This window comes from Schistocerca cancellata, chromosome 2 (assembly GCF_023864275.1).
Source record: "Schistocerca cancellata isolate TAMUIC-IGC-003103 chromosome 2, iqSchCanc2.1, whole genome shotgun sequence".
NCBI classification, from domain to species: domain Eukaryota; kingdom Metazoa; phylum Arthropoda; class Insecta; order Orthoptera; family Acrididae; genus Schistocerca; species Schistocerca cancellata.
Genome location: NC_064627.1, coordinates 431,930,020 through 431,950,683, shown reverse-complemented (window position 1 = coordinate 431,950,683; position 20,664 = coordinate 431,930,020). Strand labels below are relative to the sequence as shown.

The 20,664-nt window shown below is 44.9% G+C and overlaps 1 protein-coding gene and 1 pseudogene across 1 annotated transcript in view; both read left to right on the top strand.

The window, feature by feature from the left end:
* Positions 1-14,336, top strand: part of LOC126154693 (agrin-like) — a 42,746-nt gene extending 28,410 nt beyond the window's left edge. Inside the window, exons 3-6 of the mRNA XM_049916178.1 lie at positions 237-321; positions 4,110-4,296; positions 4,381-4,531; positions 13,291-14,336. Coding sequence (XP_049772135.1) covers positions 237-321; positions 4,110-4,296; positions 4,381-4,531; positions 13,291-13,451 — 584 coding nt within the window. The 3' untranslated portion in view covers positions 13,452-14,336. The remainder of the gene's footprint in view (positions 1-236; positions 322-4,109; positions 4,297-4,380; positions 4,532-13,290) is intronic.
* LOC126164330 (5S ribosomal RNA) lies at positions 3,484-3,603 on the top strand (annotated as a pseudogene).
* Positions 14,337-20,664: the final 6,328 nt, after the last annotated feature.

The following is a 20,664-nucleotide window of genomic DNA, read 5'->3' as shown; positions in this document are numbered from 1 at the left end:
AAATGGTCATTTAAATTAGTTGATTTTTGGGAATTGTAACGAAACTTGTTATTGGTTTTGATTTATTCCAGAAATTTAGTTTAAGAGCGTCGTCAGTGAAATTGTGTGCCAGAAGGTTTCACGTTATGAGGGAGATTAACGAAGTTTCGGTTATACGGTAACATATGCCACACTTGTTTGTTTAAAGTTCAGTTGTCATTGGCATGAGTGTCGTAACTTTCAGTTTTGTTTTCCAGGTGATCGTAACGATTCAATCAGTGAAAGACCAGTCAAATTTACGGGATCCTCATTTTTCCGCCTTCCAAATAAAGTAATAAAAAGGTAAGTATTCTCAAGCGCTGTGGTCTTTAAAAAAAGAGTAAATAAAACTAAAATACTTGTAATCTGTTTCTTTATTTCAAAACGAATATTTTTCTTTTATGCCTAGTACAGTACAGAAGTCGCACTCCCTCCTCACATATTTTTTTTACGATAAAGGAAAGAAGTTTATTTTCTTACATTCATTGTAGACTACAAAATTAGTGACGCCATACACGACGATATTATGTAGTACAATATGGCACTGAAGTAACAAAAATTTTCAAGTGAAACCCCCATCTCGTATCTTTGTAACGTATTAGAAATCGACTCCAGTCGGTCTTATTCCAACCATAGTTTAAAAACCCGCAAAAAAGTTATTGGCAGAAGGTGGGGCAGCCTCTAGAACAATTATGGGTGAAGTAGCTCTTTCCGGCACTACGTAGACGTAAACTGCACACCGTAATGGTTAATTCCTTTTACAGAATGGGGAAATTTGGCGTGTCTTTGTGCATATGTTGAGAATGTGTTGAACGAGTGGAAAAATTCTCTTTCATCGACAACGAAAACATAGAGAATTTTACACTACATTTATGTTGTTATCTTCAACAGCTGTTACCGTGAGCCTACGATTTTAAAATAGTTCTGTGGGATATCCCTCAGTCTCCCTTATGACTGATTTATGTTATATGGCCACATCTGAAACATGACAGACAGAAAATCTATTATTACCGTTCGACTGTGAGATAACTTTTTCAAATTTTCGAAACACATTTCGTAATTTTTTGTATTTTCTGAAGTTTGAAATCTATGACAGACAGTCACGCATGAATATTGTAGATATTTTATGATGTGTTTCAGCCCCTTGAAGTTCACGACAGTGATGATCGAGATACACTTAATTATTCAGAAATTGAAAGAAAATATGTTTGTCTCCAAGGGGTTACCATTAAAATGAAGAAAAAAAAGCTGCCAAGTCTTAAGAATCAAAGTGAATTCATGTTGTACTTAAAGTTGAATTTTTTGTGCCCGTGTTTGGTTATTAATAAATATCTTGCTCATAAAGCTGTACTGTAGACTGATACATGAACAACAATGTGTGCAATTAAATTTGTTGCTTTGTTAAATTTATGAATGTAAATCTAGTGACTACAACCCCAAAATTACATTTATTGTCATGCAACTTCTTACCTGTCATTCGACATGAAAATGAAGGGGGCCCAATGTAGTTGGTGAAACTTCACTGAATCATATATGGGTACTAAAAGAAGAAAATTGTTTACTCAAGGCAGAATCCTTTTGGAAAATGTACACCGTCCAAACTAAAAATCTCAACGCCAAGAAGGAGTTGTGCGACAAAACGAAAGTTGGTAAGCGTGTTTATACATTGTGTGATCAAAAGTATCAGGACACCCCCAGAAACATACGTTTTTCATATTACGTGCATTGTGCTGGCACCTACTGCCGGGCGCTGTCTATCAGCGACCTCATCAGTCATTAAACATCGTGTGTGAGCAGAATGGGGCGCTCGAACGTGGTCAGGTGATTGGGTGTCGCTTGTGTCATAGGTCTGTACGCGAGATTTCCACACTCCTAAATATTCCTAGGTCCACTGTTTCCGATGTGATAGTGAAGTGGAATCGTGAAGGGACACGTACAGCACGAAAGCGTACAGGCCGACCTCGTCTGTTGACTGACAGAGACCCCCGAAAGTTGAAGAGGGTCATGATGTGTAATAGGCAGACAACTATCCAGGCGATCACACAGGAATTCCAAATTGCATCAGGATCCACTGCAAGTACTATGACAGCGAGGCGGGAAGTGAGAATACCTGATTTCATGGTCGAGCGGCTGCTCATAAGACACACATCACGCTAGTAAATGCCAAACGACGCCTCGCTTGATGTATGGAGCGTAAACATTGAACGATTGAACATTGGAAAAACTTTGTGTACTGTGACGAATCACGGTACACAATGTGGCGAATGCCCGGTGAAGTCATATTCGAGCGTGTGTAGTGCCAAGAGTAAATATTGGAGGCTGTGGTGTTATGGTGTGGTCGTTTTTTTCATGGAGGGGGCCTACAACCCTTGTTGTTTTGCGTGGCACTATCACAGCACAGGCCAACATTGATTTTTTAAGCACCTTGCTTCCCACTGTTGAAGAGCAATTCGGGGATGGCGACCGCATCTTTCAACACGATCGAGCATCTGTTCATAACGCACGGCCTTTGGCGGAGTGGTTAGGCGACAGTAACATCCCTGTAATGGACTGGCCTGTACAGAGTCCTGGTAGTAATGTAGCAGCTGTACGTGATTGGTGGCAGCGGTGATCACGAGAATGAACGGTGGCAAGAAGACCGGGCCCCGGATAGCCACATGGCACTACCAAGAGGGAAGACCATCTTGTTCGGCGTATGGCTCTGGCGCATCGTACTGCAATTGGAGTAGCAATTTCAACAGGAATTGGCATCAGCGAACTATTAAATATCAGTTACTTTAAGGACAGCTCCGAGCCAGACTCCCTGCAGCGTGCATTTTACTGACCCTAAACCACCTACATTTGCGACTTCAGTGGTATCAAGCAAGAGCTCATCGGAGGGCAGGTTGGAGGTCTGTTGGGTTTTCTGATGCAAGCTGGTTCTGATTCGGTGCCAGTGATGGGCATGTGTTGGTTAGAAGGTAGCCATTTGAGAGGGCCTGCGACCAACTTATTTGTGTGCTAGAAACCGTGGAGCTACACTTGTTGTTTTGGTCTGAGATGTGATTTCGTACGACAGCAGGAGGAGTCTCGTGGTTATTCAACGCACCCTGACAACGAATTTATACGTCAGTCTGGTGATTCGACCTGTTGTGCTACCGTTCACGAACAGCATTGCAGGGGGTGTTTTCCAGCTGGATAACGCTTGCCTACATACCTGTTGTACCTCAACATGCTCTACAGTGTGTCTACATGTCGTCTTGGACTGCTCGATCGCCATATATGTCTCCAATCTTTGGCATATGTGACGGGACCTCCATTGTCGTCCATAAATAGCATAAACCGTCCCTTTATTGACTGAGCAAGTGTTAAATCCCACAAGCTGACATCCGGCACCTGTACTACACAATTCATGCACGTTTACATGCTTGCATCCAAATTCTGGCGGTCAGACCGGTTATTAACGCACCAGAATTTCAGAACTGGGCCAACGGCCTTGCCGCAGTGGTAACACCGGTTCCCGTCAGATCACCGAAGTTAAGCGCTGTCGGGCTTGGCTAGCACACTTGGATGGGTGACCATCCGGTCTGCCGAGCGCTGTTGGCAAGCGGGGTGCACTCAGCCCTTGTGAGGCAAACTAAGATTGAGAAGTGGCGGCTCCGGTCTCGGATACTGACCTACGGCCAGGAGAGCGGTGTGTTGACCACATGCCCCTCCATATCCGCATCCAGTGATGCCTGTGGGCTGAGGACGACACGGCTGCGAGTCGGTAGCTTTGGGCCTTCATGGCCTGTGCGGGAGGAGCTAAGTTATTTCAGATTTGGAATGGGGTGATCTTGAAATATTAATGACTTAAATATGTTACCTAATCACATGTATCCCGAAATTTTATTACGCTGCGTTAATTATTTTCTTGCGATTTTTTCCACCATTGTATTTATGTGACTTAAAATACAGTCGGGTCCAGGCAGATTTAAACCTGTGGTAGCTAACCAGTTATCATTTTTATCGCTGGAACCGTGGTATTGCATGGAGACATTGGCAGCTCCATATGTTAGACAGTATTCAGTATGTTAGTGCATTTTTGAGAAACGAACCATTGCCCATTTCAGGAAGAAGACGGAGCAAGCCAACCGGTACGAGATCGTATTCAGGACGATGGAGTTAAACGGGCTGTTGCTGTGGCTGAGTAAAGGCAGAACGGCTACGAACCACTTCTCCCTGGCGGTCGTGAACGGACAAGTGGAGATGAGCTTCGGCCTGGGACGGAGGCACAAGCCGCTCCTCATCAGGTCGCAGGTAAGCTGCGAGGTAGTGGGGTTGTGCGTAGCGTGTAGCGTAGCGGCAGGACTCACCAGAGTGTCCGTGTGTGTGCGTGGGCAGGTGTGGGTGAGCGACGGCGCGTGGCACCGCGTGGTGGCGCTGCGGCACCGCTGGAGGGCGGCGCTCAGGGTCGACGCCGGGCCTCCGGGGCGAGGGGCGGCGGCCGGCGGCGCCGCGGCCACGCTGCGCTCCAACGGCTGGCTCTGCATAGGTAAGGCACCTGGCCCTGCACACCTGTGGCGTTACTGTTGTCACCAGAAGCGTCAGATTATAAGGGGGGGGGGGGGAGGGCGAGTGCCAGTAGGACTCACGCTCTGAGGGTTCCGTACAAACTTAATTATGTATACAGGGTGTTACAAAAAGGTACGGCCAAACTTTCAGGGAACATTCCTCACACACAAAGAAAGAAAATATGTTATGTGGACATGTGTCCGGAAACGCTTACTTTCCATGTTAGAGCTCATTTGATTACTTCTCTTCAAATCACATTAATCATGGAATGGAAACACACAGCAACAGAACGTACGAGTGTGACTTCAAACACTTTGTTACTGGAAATGTTCAAAATGTCCTCCGTTAGCGAGGATACATGCATCCACCCTCCGTCGCATGGAATCCCTGATGCGCTGATGCAGCCCTGGAGAATGGCGTATTGTATCACAGCCGTCCACAATACGAGCACGAAGAGTCTCTACATTTGGTACCGGGGTTGCGTAGACGAGAGCTTTCAAATGCCCCCATAAATGAAAGTCAAGGGGGTTAGAGGGTTGAGGTCAGGAGAGCATGGAGGCCACGGAATTGGTCCGCCTCTACCAATCCGTCGGTCACCGAATCTGTTGTTGAAAAGCGTACGAACAGTTCGACTGAAATGTGCAGGAGCTCCATCGTGCATGAACCATATGTTGTGTCGTACTTGTAAAGGCACATGTTCTAGCAGCACAGGTAGAGTATCCCGCATGAAATCACGATAACGTGCTGCATGGAGCATAGGTGGAAGAACATGGGGCCCAATCAAGACATCACCAAAAATGCCTGCCCAAACAATGAGTCGCATGTCAACACAAGCACCGAAGTCAACATTACCTTCCTTCAATTGGGCCAAATGGCGGTGAATCGAGGAAGTACAGTACATACTGACGAAACTAAAATAAGCTCTAACATGGAAATTAAGCGTTTCCGGACACATGTCCATATAACATCTTTTCTTTATTTGTGTGTGAGGAATGTTTCCTGAAAGTTTGGCCGTACCTTTTTGTAACACCCTGTATAAATACTCGTTGAAATGCATGGGCTAGCAGGACAGAGCGGTCTAGGTTGTGGAAAGGGGCCAAAATAAGTTGCTGTCAGTTGCACTCAACATACAAACTTTATTTATCAGCACACAATGTTACAACAAGGATGCAAAACACTCAGAACTTTAATCGACCTCCTTTGATTACCTTTAGATCAGCTGATGGCCACACTCAAAATCCAAGGCATAAGGCCTAAGCAAGAAATTCAAATACAAGGTTCTTCTGGAGGTTTCACCCAAGAATATTTTCTAAATATTCAACCTAAACAGTCTGAAGGCCTTAGCAATTTAATTTTCATGGAACTTGGTTGGAGGCCGAGTTTCAATCAAAAGGCAGATGGCGTTATCTTAAAACATTTCATGCAAAATTCGGCTGAAGGGCCCATACAAAAGCATAATAATCTTATGCCTTAGGGGCAAGACAACAACATTAATGTAAGAGATATTAATGCTAGGCTGAAGGCCACATATCAACAAAATAACGGCTTAAGGCCTGGAAAAAGAGTTTCAATTTAAAAGGCAGAAGGCCTTATCTTAAAACGTCTCATGTAAAATTCGGCTGAAGGCCCCATAAAAAAGAATAACAATCTCATGCCTTAAGGGCAAGACAAGAACATTAATTTAAGAGATTTCCAGAATGAGATTTTCACTCCGCAGCGGAGTGTGCGCTGATATGAAACTTCCTGGCAGATTAAAACTGTGTGCCCGACCGAGACTCGAACTCGGGACCTTTGCCTTTCGCGGGCAAGTGCTCTACCATCTGAGCTACCGAAGCACGACTCACGCCCGGTACTCACAGCTTTACTTCTGCCAGTACCTCGTCTCCTACCTTCCAAACTTTACAGAAGCTCTCCTGCAATATCCTTTCTTTCAGGAGTGCTAGTTCTGCAAGGTTTGCAGGAGAGCTTCTGTAAAGTTTGGAAGGTAGGAGACGAGGTACTGGCAGAAGTAAAGCTGTGAGTACCGGGCGTGAGTCGTGCTTCGGTAGCTCAGATGGTAGAGCACTTGCCCGCGAAAGGCAAAGGTCCCGAGTTCGAGTCTCGGTCGGGCACACAGTTTTAATTTAAGAGATATTCATACTCAGCTGAAGGCTACACATCAACCAAATAACTAAAACCCAAACAGGGAGATTACTATGTAACACAGAAGGAACGGCGCTCAGAAGTTTCCAAGGGTCGATCTGGGATTATAACACTAACGCCTGTGTAGGTGAGACAGGCAGCCTGTCCAACGACTTCTTAATCTGAAGGCAATCCAACCGAAAGACAGCCGACCGATCAATCAACAAAATCAGTTGTGCTCCATGCAACCAGCAAAGCAACCCCAAGATTTCAATACAACGACACACAGAATATTAGCGCCCACAACGACCAACAACACATCAGCTGTCACAGTACACGCCACGCTGGACAGCAACAACACGACGAGGAAAATACATTGGTGAAAATTACGTCGGCGACCAGGGCAGGTAATCGGAACGTCAACGGCCACAAGGCAGAAGATACTTCTGGTCAACTTAAATAATAGCGAATAAATTAAGTTAAACTCCACAGTAAGACGACTGGAATCTTAGCCCACTTGAATACACACATGTTGTTGTTCGCGGAAATGTCCCAAAAGCGACAACCAGGATCAAACGAAGAAATGTAAACAGTTGAGGCTCGATAGTAGGAGGACTCAACTTTCATGTCCAAGATCGGAGGGTGACGAACTTCCTAGCACTTGCAAGCAGCACCTCACACTCCAACCGGGCGTACACACCTTCAGCGGCCCTGGCCAGAGCACGCGAGATTGAGACTTCCTTGCTGCTCCACGCCAACCGACCGACTCCCCAGGCCCGGAAACGGTGAAAGTACCAAATATACGTCGACCGATGAGACGACCAACCAACGGTCGTCCCGCTCCAATCTCCAATCTCCCTCAGTCAGACAGTTGATGTGTGTCGCAACCGGTCGGCGATCACTGGCTGTCCGCGCCTCACCGGCGCTGCGTCCCCGACTTCACTGCTGTTGCGTCGCGACTGCCCTGCTGGTCCGTCTCCAACTGACAGCCAGACACACGACGACCCGGAAACACTATCGGTCGCTCCAGAGATGGTACGACAATGCACTTACCTATACGCGCTGCTCCTGCTGCTGCTCATGGGCGAGTAAGGCAGCAAGTTAGTGGCGCCAGTAAATGGAATAAGAAAACGAGGCGGCAGTACTGTAATAGAAGACGACAAACAATAAATGGCATGAACACAAGCCGTGCACGGCTCACTCGTAGTTCACCTACAAGTTTTGATAAGTGTCAGGTTTGTTTGCATATCCATCATCCGCAGCAAGCACAGAAATTTTCGTTTTGCAAGTAAAAATCTCCTTTACTTTCAGCAGTGTATTTTATTTATTTCACACACGTTTCGCATTCTACTTTAAGACATCTTCAACGAATTAATTATTGGCCTTTTTGGGTGGCATTTGTTTTTCCTCTCATCAGGTCACGTGCAGAGGTCGCACTATATCTTCACTTACGAAACATAAGCATGATTTCATGTTACGAAATCTTTTTCTCACAATTTTCATATTGTTTGCGTTAATTGCTGTGGAGCACTATTAGTCGTCTGTCACTAGTTGTAGATATTTCACCGAAAACTGTGTTCATTTTGTCTCTTCCTATTTGGTTTGTAAACAAACAATATGAAAATTCTGAAGAAACGAGTTCGTATCTGGAAAACGTGCTCATGTATGGTTTGTGAAGCCATAGCGCGGCCTCCAGCGTGTGACCTGATGAAATAAAACGCAAATGCCAATCAAAAGGCGAATAACCGTTCCACTTAAGATGTCTTAAAGTAAAAGGCGAAACGCGTGTGGAAGAAATAAAATACTCTGCAGCAAAAAAAAGGCGGTTATTATTTACAACTCGTATAAAAACCACGTGGAAGAAAGGAAAATTAGAGCTTTACTCCTTTTCGACTGCCGGAGCGCATTTCGTGTTAGGAAACGGCGGGGAAGAAACTGGCCGTGTGCTTTCCAAAGGAACTATCGAGGCATTTGCAACAAACAAGCTACCAAAATTACGGAAAACCTAAATCTGGATGGCTGTACAGGGATTTGAACCACTGCTCTCCCGAATTGTAGTCGGAGGTCTCACCACTGCGCCACTTTTCTCGGTTAGACAACATAGACAGCGACTGTCCAGGTCTATAAACAAACCTTATTTGATTCCACGTCACGACGTTTGCAGATTCCGAGGATTCATTATGACAAGGGGTACTTAACATGCTACAATCTGAGTCAGAGGTCACGTTACATTTCTGTAACCCTAATCATTTGTGATTTGCCTTATTATACGTAATCTGAGGCATATGCCCATTCTAATCGTATGAATCCTTCGTGGTGTTGCAATTTTCATAGACGTTAAGAGTATTTCCAGAAGTGGCAATCAGAAGGTGAGACGGCACGTCAAAGCCGACGCTGCAGCTTGACGACAGTGAGGGCTCGTCTTACAAGAGACTGTAAATACTGTGGCGACGCAGCTGCTTCGATACTGCTCTTTTTTAAAATCCCGGTACGGAAATTCCTATAATGGTTCAGGTCGATTCCAGGATGATTTTTTCACCAGGATACGACGCGACCGTCTGCAGGTTCGAAGGTATCGGACTGTTAGTTATGTGTTCCCTTAGTCCGCTGTGATACACTGGAGAGGAGTCGATAATACGAGGTGCATTCAAGTTCTAAGGCCTCCGATTTTTTTTCTCCGGACTGGAAACAGATAGAAACATGCGCATTGTTTTAAAATGAGGCCGCGTTCATTGTCAATACGTCCCAGAGATGGCAGCACCGTACGGCAGATGGAATTTTACCACCAGCGGCAAGAATGAGAACTGTTTTAAATACTTAAAATGGCGACGTTTTCCTTACTTGAACAGCGTGCAATCATTCGTTTTCTGAATTTGCGTGGTGTGAAACCAATTGAAATTCATCGACAGTTGAAGGAGACATGTGGTGATGGAGTTATGGATGTGTCGAAAGTGCGTTCGTGGGTGCAACAGTTTAATGAAGGCAGAACATAGTGTGACAACAAACCGAAACAACCTCGGGCTCGCACAAGCTGGTCTGACGACATGATCGAGAAATTGGAGAGAATTGTTTTGGGGGATCGCCGAATGACTGTTGAACACATCGCCTCCAGAGTTGGCATTTCTGTGGGTTCTGTGCACACAATCCTGCATGACGACCTGAAAATGCGAAAAGTGTCATCCAGATGGGTGCCACGAATGCTGACGGATGACCACATGGCTGCCCATGTGGCATGTTGCCAAGCAATGTTGACGCTCAACGACAGCATGAATGGGACTTTCTTTTCGTCGGTTGTGACAATGGATGAGACGTGGATGCCATTTTTCAATCCAGAAACAAAGCGCCAGTCAGCTCAATGGAAGCACACAGATTCACCGCCACCAAAAAAATTTCGGGTAACCGCCAGTGCTGAAAAAATGATGGTGTCCATGTTCTGGGACAGCGAGGGCGTAATCCTTACCCATTGCGTTCCAAAGGGCACCATGGTAACAGGTGCATCCTACGAAAATGTTTTGAAGAACAAATTCCTTCCTGCACTGCAACAAAAACGTCCGGGAAGGGCTGCGCGTGTGCTGTTTCACCAAGACAACGCACCCGCACATCGAGCTAACGTTTCGCAACAGTTTCTTCGTGATAACAACTTTGAAGTGATTCCTCATGCTCCCTACTCACCTGACCTGGCTCCTAGTGACTTTTAGCTTTTTCCAACAATGAAAGACACTCTCCGTGGCCGCACATTCACCAGCCGTGCTGCTATTGCCTCAGCGATTTTCCAGTGGTCAAAACAGACTCCTAAAGAAGCCTTCGCCGCTGCCATGGAATCATGGCGTCAGCGTTGTGAAAAATGTGTACGTCTGCAGGGCGATTACGTCGAGAAGTAATGCCAGTTTCATCGATTTCGGGTGAGTAGTTAGTTAGAAAAAAAATCGGAGGCCTTAGAACTTGAATGCACCTCGTAATATTGAGCGTATGGCATTGGTGGCCGGGAGACCCCTCGCGGGGCGGTTCGGCCGCCGGTCCGCAAGTTCTTTAACGCCACTACGGCGACTTGCGAGTGAATGAGGATGAAATGATGATGAAAGACACACAACGCCCAGGCATCTCGAGACAGAGAAAATCCCTGAGCCCGCCGGGAATGGGGAATCGAACCCGGGACCCCGTGCGCGGGAAGCGAGAACACTACCGCAAGCCCACGAGCCACGTACAGAGGAGTCGATGCCAGGTGGCGACAGAGAGTCACGGCCGCAGCTGCTTCATTTCAAGCGGTAACCTCAGTGAACAAAAACATTTGGGTTGTGGCCGACGACTAGTGACAGGTCGCCGTTGTGTTTGATTAGCACTTGTGGTACGTCCTTGCAGCACAGGCAAATATTCGTCAGGAGCCGAGGTACAAACAACGGTTTCCAGGGTTTAGTGTGGAAGGTCTTCTATTGTAGCATAAGCCGCAACATAACGTGGTGTGGACAGTGGATTGCGGAATCAGCCAGAAAAGGGATCACGAGTCCCATTCGTGGGCATCTTTCACAGAAGGAAAGGGTATTAATATACGAGAAGAAGCGGCAGTTTAATGACCACGATTACAATGGACTTCCGATTCCGCGATTGCTTTCTGAAATAGATCTAGTCATCTTGCCCAAACTCGGGACGCTAGGGTAATAAACACGCAGAACACAGAATTTTCGTGATATCTGTAGCTAAAATTACAAACTTTCGGCTACTGCCTGCATCATCGTCGTCACGGTTTGTCTGACTGTTGTGAAACTGTCGAAGTTCTCGCTTTTATGGCCAGAGGATGGCATCTGATCGAAAAAAATTGTGTCGTGGACATGATGTATGCTTAGGTGGTGCCCTTGCACAGATTACTTATGCGTCTGCTGTCCAATGTCGCTTGCAGCTCCACCACTTATATCAGGCAGTAAAATATGAGAAGTCTTCCTCTGCGGGTGGAAAATTAAAGAAATTCTTCAAACTGTAGTGCCTCGAGAGAGATTTATAATATTTGAAGGGAGTGTAATGTCGGTTACGTGGAGCAGTCTATACGGACTACTGGCGATCTCTGTGTTCAGCGTCAGCACCACATCAAACTTAGTAATTCTGATAACACTGCGGCGGACAAATACAGAGTGTTAAATAAACACAAGACTATGTTTGACCAAATAAGAATTCTGTCTCTGGCATCGAACTATTCAGATTCGGTGATCCATGGTGATTAGACTGTGTGGTAAGAACTTAACGGAGATACCGGGCAGTGCGCCTTGCAATGCGTGGAAGCATGTCCTTGATGAAGAAAGAGCACAGAAAAAGACTTGTCACAGTTTTATGTTTGGTGTACGTGGTTGCGTGGCAAGCGACCGTGGACATCGGGCGCGAACGTGATCTATGGACGCACAGGTCGCCACCTCAGCAAGCGCGATCTCTGTGACGTAATTTATCCAATCAGATGCCGTCCTCTGGGCACAAAAGCGGGACCTTCGATAATTTCACGACATACTGACTTAGCCCTTGACACGAAGGTGGAGGCAGTTGTCGAAAGCTGGGGAATATATTCGAATTTAACGCGGCAAGTTAATCGACAACTTTTTATGCAAATTTGTTATCATACCATTAAAGAAGATCGAAAAATGCATTACATTTACACTACCTAAAGAATGGAGAAATTTTTCTCCTCTAATGAAGCCCATTTTTTTAAGTACACACCTGATTTATTTAACATTTATTCAACATAACTATTCACTGTGTGTCGTTTTGTAGCCAGAAGACGGATGCTTAAAGTAAGCAGTCAGTTACTCCCCTTGCTTGCACTAGACAACTTTTCTGATTGATGCAACGTGTCGCAAATATTATAACCAAAGTATTCATCGCATTGGCGCAAGTAAGCAATGTCTGTTTGTTACTTACTGGACAGATTATAATATTCACATCTCGGCTGGAGAGGTGGATAAAATGGACGGCAGATCGTTGGATCCCACCTGTAAAAGAGCTCTTGGCTGGACATATAGACAGTTGTACCACACCACATGAGAATCTCTGACATTGAATTGGGATTCGCAGACGCAGCGCAACTCTGTACAATAGGGATTGCTTGATATTCCAAGACTTTACGAATTGGTGCAACACAAGTAGTTACGACTACGTATTCCCGTCCCCGATATTCTGCGATGTGTACCTGGGAAGAATTTATATCAGTGCACTCCAGTGGATTGAACGGCGCTCGTTTCTGGGCTAAAACTGAATAGTGCTTGTAATTGTGGTCATTTATTACTTTTTAGCAAATATGTTTTATAATGAATGCGATGCTTCTGATTCGAAAAATAATAGTAATAAGTATGTCATCTCGTAATGAAGTTTCAAGTAATGACAAAGGTTCTTCAGCTTCCGTCTACAGTAATTCTGTATTACAACTTAGTTGCAGTAGTATAATTAGCTATCTATATCTGCATCTTTATCTGATTCAAAACAGACTAATAGTTTGTCAATTCAGTGCAACATAAAATTTGTAACTTTCTTTGCGTTTGTGCAGCAGTGAATGTATGAGCAGTCTCTGCTTAGATGCTGTAGTGAACATTGCCAACTATTGTGACAGAGCCACTAAGTATGAAATCACGTTTTCGGTTGCAGGAGGGTCCCGCTCCTTGCCGCCTGGGTTGCCAATGTCCTACTACGTCGGCTTCAAAGGCTGCATCAAGGAACTTCTGGTGTCCAGAAAACAACTCAGCGTCCTGGAGCGAGTTGATGAACACAAGAACTTCATTGAATACTGCCACGAAAACGAAGTGTGATTGACCATCGTGCCAAAGGACAGTTGTTATACAGTTCCTGCGTGTCGTGAATTCAGTTGGTTTTCAATAATACTCTAAACAGTACCTACAGTTTTTATATGTGGTGCGCTATCGTTCTGATTTTTGAACGAGAGGGATGCTTTAACAAGGAGAAACTTGTCACCTGTACTAGATTACTGAGTTTTATTTAAATAGCTGAAATAACCGTTACGTAAATACTCAACACGTTTCTTATGTTTCAACGTTTCTTTTCTTCGTTTCCTGTTTTCTTTACGTGCATTAACGTTGCGGCGGTCAGTGTAAGGAGTGGCATATCGTAATGTGAAATGTGATAACATTCTAGTCCATATAACGTGACTGTATAATTTTGTGTCAAATTGTGTGACGTATAGTGTATGTGGAGTAGTACTGTCACCGAATGCGTTCTTGGAACACGAAAGACATGATCTGACAGCTACGTAATTTTTACGATGTAAAAAGCTAGTAAAAACGGCTGTTCTCGTCCCAACTAGCGTTAAGGCCGGTAGTTGGGCGTTTGCAGTAGCCTCATTGTTGAACTGGATTAGAACAGTAGTACCTGGTTGTGTCTACGGACTTCTAAGCTTTAAGATATGTGCTCCGAACTTCTTTTTTTAAGTATTTGCCTCATACTAGTAACTTTTTTAGTTTCATGTATACAAAATGTATGTTAGTTCGAGACATGTGTAAACAAAGTATTTTTATATATCGAGAAATAGCAATAATTAATAATGTAATTTTAAAATCAGCGACAATAAGGTACAAATAATACGTGAGCTACCAGTGGGTTGTGGATTGCTTCTAATGATGGAAAAACTGCCACTGAATCACTCTTCCATTTTTTAATACTTGTGTTCAAATTTAAAGACCTAGTACATACATAACAGTATGAATAAAATTCGTTTGTCTATTCTTAAATTAATGTATTATGGATCCAACATTTTACTGCTCCCTCAGAAATTAACACCCTACCAGCTACTGATCTTCAGTTACCATAAAATAGTAACCCATTTTTAGGCTCTCCTGCAGTCAGCAAAAGCAGCTCACCAGGAGGAATGATTCTAACGACAGGTAAAGCGAGAGGCTTTTCACAAGATTTATGCAATAATACACGATCTGAGTGACTAGAGCAAGTCGTTATACCTGCATTGGCAATAGGAATATGCTGTATTCAAATTCAAACTAATATCATCTCACTTTGGTCTTTCACTGGTTTGAGTACGTCACAAGGAACGAATGCCTGAGTCGTTCCTTCAACTATACCATACACAAGTCCTCTCACTTTCTCTCTCCTACACACCTTAATTTCTCTACATAATTCACATTCCCAATACCGACGGGGCGATTCAATAGCTTTAGTGATTCAGACTTGACTCCTAACCGGAAGATGTAGTGTTCTAATCTCTAACAGTTCACAGTGGTTTAGGCTTTGCACGGCTACTGCCTCTGATGAACAGTGGGATAGTTGTTCTAACAGTCCATGCTCCTTTTTTCCCTCAACGCGTTGCCAAGTACGCTAGGTTTCTTCTTCAAATGACATCGCCGTGGATGAGAATCAAAATGTAAACTCCTTTATTTTCTTTATTTTTCTTACGTTTAAACGTAACAAAAAAGGCGAAGATTTGGATATTGTACAAGAAATTTCCAGCGCTGAGATGAAAGTTATGCAAGGATGACGAATATGCCAGTCGTCTTCTCTTTTACGACTACTCGGCACAATGGCAAAAGCGTGTCCGTGCCGAGGTCCACACACTCCAAGAAGATTGTTGGCCTTGAAAATTGCAGCACCGTGAAGACAGCATGCAAAAAACGTCAAATTGGCATGAAGTGTACTGCTGCATGCTTATAATTAAAGTGCAGCTACTCACGTATGTGCAGTGTGGACTGCAATTATCCTGTGACAGCGAAACTAATGCATTAATGCGGAACCGATTTACGCTGAAAAACATAGTTCCAATTTTGGCCATCAGGCGCAAATCTGGGGCAGTGGATGCAAGGAAGACGCACGGATATGTTTCCATAATTAATGGATTTGGAGCGGAACGTGGGCAGAAAAGGTCAAACAAATGTGAAAGACATAATCTTGACTTTATTATTAACTACCACTTACGGAATTTGTTCAGTATTAGTACCTGAAAGTCTACGAAGCGCTGTACCCGTAAAACGACGTGATCAGCATTTGGTCGCAGCAGTTCTGGTGAGGTGTGAGCGACGTGTTCCTGTACATTAGCCTTCAGATCAGACAGAGACAGAACGTGTCCCTGGTAAAAGCGTTTCTTTTTTTTTTTTTTTTTTTTTTTAGATATCCCCAGAACCAAAAGTCAGATTGATTCAGATCAGGTGAACTTGCATGCCATGCATGCCATCACATGTTCGTGAAGGTTGCAGTAAGCAGGTCTTTCACTGGGAATTCGACATGAGGTGGTGTTCCATCTTGCAGGAAAACAATGGTTTCCACACAGTTGCGCTCTTCCAAAGCAGGAATCACATGCTGTACAAGGAGGTCTCGATGATGTGCAGACCGGCCGGCCGGTGTGGCCGTGCGGTTCTAGGCGCTTCCGACGGGAACCGAGTGACCGCTACGGTCGCAGGTTCGAATCCTGCCTCGGGCATGGATGTGTGTGATGTCCTTAGATTAGTTAGGTTTAAGTAGTTCTAAGTTCTAGGGGACTGATGACCTCCGATGTTAAGTCCCATAGTGCTCAGAGCCATTTCAACCATTTTGATGTGCAGACGTCACGGCTCACCTGAAAGGCCCTCTGGATGTATTCTCTTCAAAGAAGAACGGCCAAAGAATAAAGGTGCTTGTGAATGCACACCACAGAGTCACATAAGGCGCACGTGTTGCTTGGTCATCTACAGCAACAGTAGCCTCTCCAGTAACTTCGACTGGAATAGGACGCCATCCTCTTCCAGGTATCACATCATCTCACCCGTGTTTTCAAATTTCATTAATGAGTTTCTTTAAACCATTTAATGACCTCGGGCCTCTCTTCAGACTTACAATCGGCGATACTCTCTCAGAGCAGGACTGTAATTGCTGTTGTTCACATAAAACCGTGTCACTAACAGCGCACGGTCTTTCCTTCCGATAGCCATACTGTTCATTCACATTACGGCTTGTCAAATGACAAAGTAGATGTCATACCTTCAGTTCACAGCGACAGATTCGCATCCTGTGGCGACTAATGCAAGTAATGTTTTTTCCAGCGTAAATGGTTCAAATGGCTCTGAGCGCTATGCGACTTAACTTCTGAGGTCATCAGTCGCCTAGAACTTAGAACTAATTAAACCTAACTAACCTAAGGACATCACACACATCCATGCCCGAGGCAGGATTCGAACCTGCGACCGTAGCGGTCACGCGGTTCCAGACTGAAGCGCCTTCAACCACACGGTCACACCGGCCGGCAGCGTAAATCGGTTCCGGATTAACGCATCAGTATATCTGCCAAGTTCCGGTGCCACGCCATAATTATATTTCACAACGGATCTCCGTGAGAAGCTGCACACTAATTCTAGCCACGCAGTATGTGGTTGTATAAGCCAATGAGAAACATTTTAGCGTAACCGTAGAAACGAGTACCGACATCTACCTTCTACCTAAAAGAAGATGTAACACAGTAGGTTTCCCATTCAAAAGTAGCATCTGAATGTGGGCAGTGAATCGTTCCTTTCGTCCGTACCTTAGAGTTTTCGTCGGGCGAAATCTTTCTCGCTGCTGCGGATAGATACCACACTTGCGGACGTGCGGTATACTGCACCAATTACGCGACTCACTGCTCGGCATATTTAACACGTTCACGCCGGCGTGTACCACAGGTGGCTCACACTCGTCTCTACCAGTTATGGTACCAGCAATACACTAACGTATGATGTAATATATGTAAGCCAGGTGCAACGATCAGCTGTGAATACAATTTTGTGTGTCCCATCAATGAAAGAGCTTCCTCAACAAATTAGAGATTAATTTAGTGATTAATTTAGTGTAAAATATTGAATGTGATCTCTCACTGCTGTAAAAGAACGGTCTTTTGAAATAAAAGTTCGCGCGTTTGAATCCGACCGCCTTCCCACGGCGAGAGACGGCCACCGGACGCAGGAAAGCGCGAATACGCCCGCCACTCCAGCGAAAAACCCTTTTTAGCGCCGGCATGAACGTGTTTATCGGAATCTGTTAGCAGCGGATACAGATTGTCTGAACTGCTACACGTGTAGCACTAGTATAAATAAGGGCCTCCAACCTCGCTCTAACCCCTGAGACGGGGTTCTACTTCACAACTCAGAAAATAATTAAAAGTCCTTAGGTATCTAACTACTTTCAGAAAAGAGTCCGAGATCCGAACAATGTACCGGAAATGTTCAACACTAACAGTACAACTGGCTATTTGTATATGCCGATGGTAACTGTCATTACTATCAATATGGAAAAGCCCATTTAAAACAACCACGTTCAAATTTGCAAGGAAACAAATGAAATTTATTGGTATCAATAAACTCTAACCAAGTCTGTCACTTTTATTCAATCACACTCCCAGCTAGTTAATGTCTCCATGCTCTATTCTGAGCTCGTCTTTTACCGAACAAGTCCGCGCTCATTGATCTACAATACTCGCAGAGAACAACTAGAAAGGGCCTAAGCAGAATTGGACGCCCACGCATGAGAACACACTTTCGAATATTTTGTAGGCTTTCAGTACTGGAGAAGTAGCATCCCGCCCTTAAAAAAGAAAAGCCTCCGCCCCCGAGGGACCACAACTCGCCGTTTCAACCCCCACGAAAGCTGCCGGCCATCTCCTCGATTTCGCGTGCGACAAACCGCTCCAGGACGTTATTTAACATGAAGGCCTTTCAGAAATCAGAATCTGGAGCTTAAAGTAAGCACTGCCATTGACCATTCCCTTCCTCGGCTTACAGCCCTTCGAAAGGTGCTGCCTCCTGCCACGATGTTAAGAACCTTCTCTGCAACCGCCACCGCCCAGAAATTTCTGCCCTCGGAAGCCAGTCGAATAAACCGGCTCTTATTTCTTAGAAGCAGGGAAAATCCAAACCATCTCCTTCAGACTGAATAGAAACCGCCTTCCACCTGCCGCCGACAACTGGCAGAGGCGAATACAATACCGAATTAGGGCTATAGCATCTGGGCAGCTAGGAAATCATACTCAACAGCAACCAAGACCTCTGTGGGACAATGAACTTACAAATGAGTACGTTTCTGGCAAGAAAGTGATGGGTCCCTGAAGTGACCAGTGAATTCCATTGTTCAGATAATTCTGCGTTAGCGACGTGGAAGGCCTTTGCGTTGTTGGTAATCCACGTCTACCAGCAAATCTCTGTAGGGCCATCCAAAATGAGTCGATGTTCATATTGGACCAGAGTTCTAAATGCAATGCGCGTGTTGCTGCTCAAGTGAAGACTGTTATACAGGACTTTTCCAAAATCATGGCTATCTTGATGTAAAGATGACTTGCAAAGCCTGTGCCAGTTGTCGAATTATATCTTCTTCCAGTCTTCATGATTTCGCATGGTAAACATGTATGGAGGATCTTTTCAATGATTTGACGACCTTTAAGTATACAAAATTCTTTCCGTAGTTCAGATGACACAACTCGGGCACAAGATGATGAAATTCAATATGTGTTTGAAAGATGAGGAGTCTCACACAGTCATGTGATCCACCAAAGAGCGCTGGATATCGTTGCCCACTGCTGACGTCTGCAAACTGCGACTACCTAACAGAAGAAGGAGTCGTCTTCAATCAACGGATGAAAGTGAGCAATTTTAGAGTCTGTGGGTTTGGTTTGACATTCTGAAGTGATTGGTTTTCCCGCGTGAAACATTGTTGTTTGACTATAGTGACCGAGTAACTGCATATGTTTGAGAGCCCGTCTGGTGCCAACTTTCCAGCAAGTTTATTTTGTGACGAATATTATGTGCGAAGCATAGGAACTATCAGTTGTACGAATCACTCTCCAGTAGCAAGTGGATTTGGAAGTTTCTGTGAGACTGGGAGGTATAGTAACTGCCGTCACATGCATTATACTTCTTTTCTCTTCTGGGAGGTCATGACTCAGTTTTAGATTACTGGATAGTCAGTATTCCTCTGGGCGTGGAAGCCACGGTAGGCCTTTCCTCCAAACATGCACAGATTGGATTTGATTGTCAAGAAGTCTCTACATCTACATCTACATCTACATTTACACTCCGCAAGCCACCCAATGGTGTGTGGCAGAGGGCACTTTACGTACCACTGTCATTACCTCCCTTTCCTGTTCCAGTCGCGTATGGTTCGCGGGAAGAACGACTGCCGGAAAGTCTCCGAGCGCGCACGAATCCCTCTAATTTTACATCGTGATGTCCTCGGGAGATAGAAGTAGGGGGAAGCAATATATTCGATACCACATCCAGAAACGTACCGCGTACCCTCTCGAAACCTGGACAGCAAGGTACACCGCGATGCAGAGCGCCTCTCTTGCAGAGTCTGCCACTTGAGTTTGCTAAACATCTCCGTAACGCTATCACGCTTACCAAATAACCCTGTGACGAAACGCGCCGCTCCTCTTTGGATCTTCTCTATCTCCTCTGTCAACCCGACCTGGTACGGATCCCACACTGATGAGCAATACTCAAGTATAGGTCGAACGAGTGTTTTGTAAGCCACCTCCTTTGTTGATGGACTACATTTTCTAAGGACTCTCCCAATGAATCTCAACCTGGCACCCGCCTTACCAACAATGTTAGGTTTTCCACTGGGTTATCGTATCCAAGACAATGTCTCCACAATGGCTAGGAAATGTATATGCATGGACTTCTGTCATTCTGTTTATGCAGCCTAAGGCCACTGTAGCGTTAGTCCACAACACTGCATGAGTAATGTCTTACTCTGTATCTGCGCAGAAATATGTTAATAATTGTGCTCCCACCAGTGCAGCTAGAAGTTCGAGAGGTGCAGGTCTGCTCTTGATACTGTCTGTGAATCATTGTGTTGCAGTATAAATCACTGCGGATGTATAGAGCTGCCCCATACGCTCGTTCCGAAGCACCACAAAATTCACGAAAATGGACATCGTGAATTTTAGTATATCCATCGCGGGATAAGAAAGCATGACAATGAAGATAAAATGGACACTCAGGTATTTCGCCGCATTGACTGACCATTCGGTAGCAGTTCTTTCCAATCATTCCTCTACACACG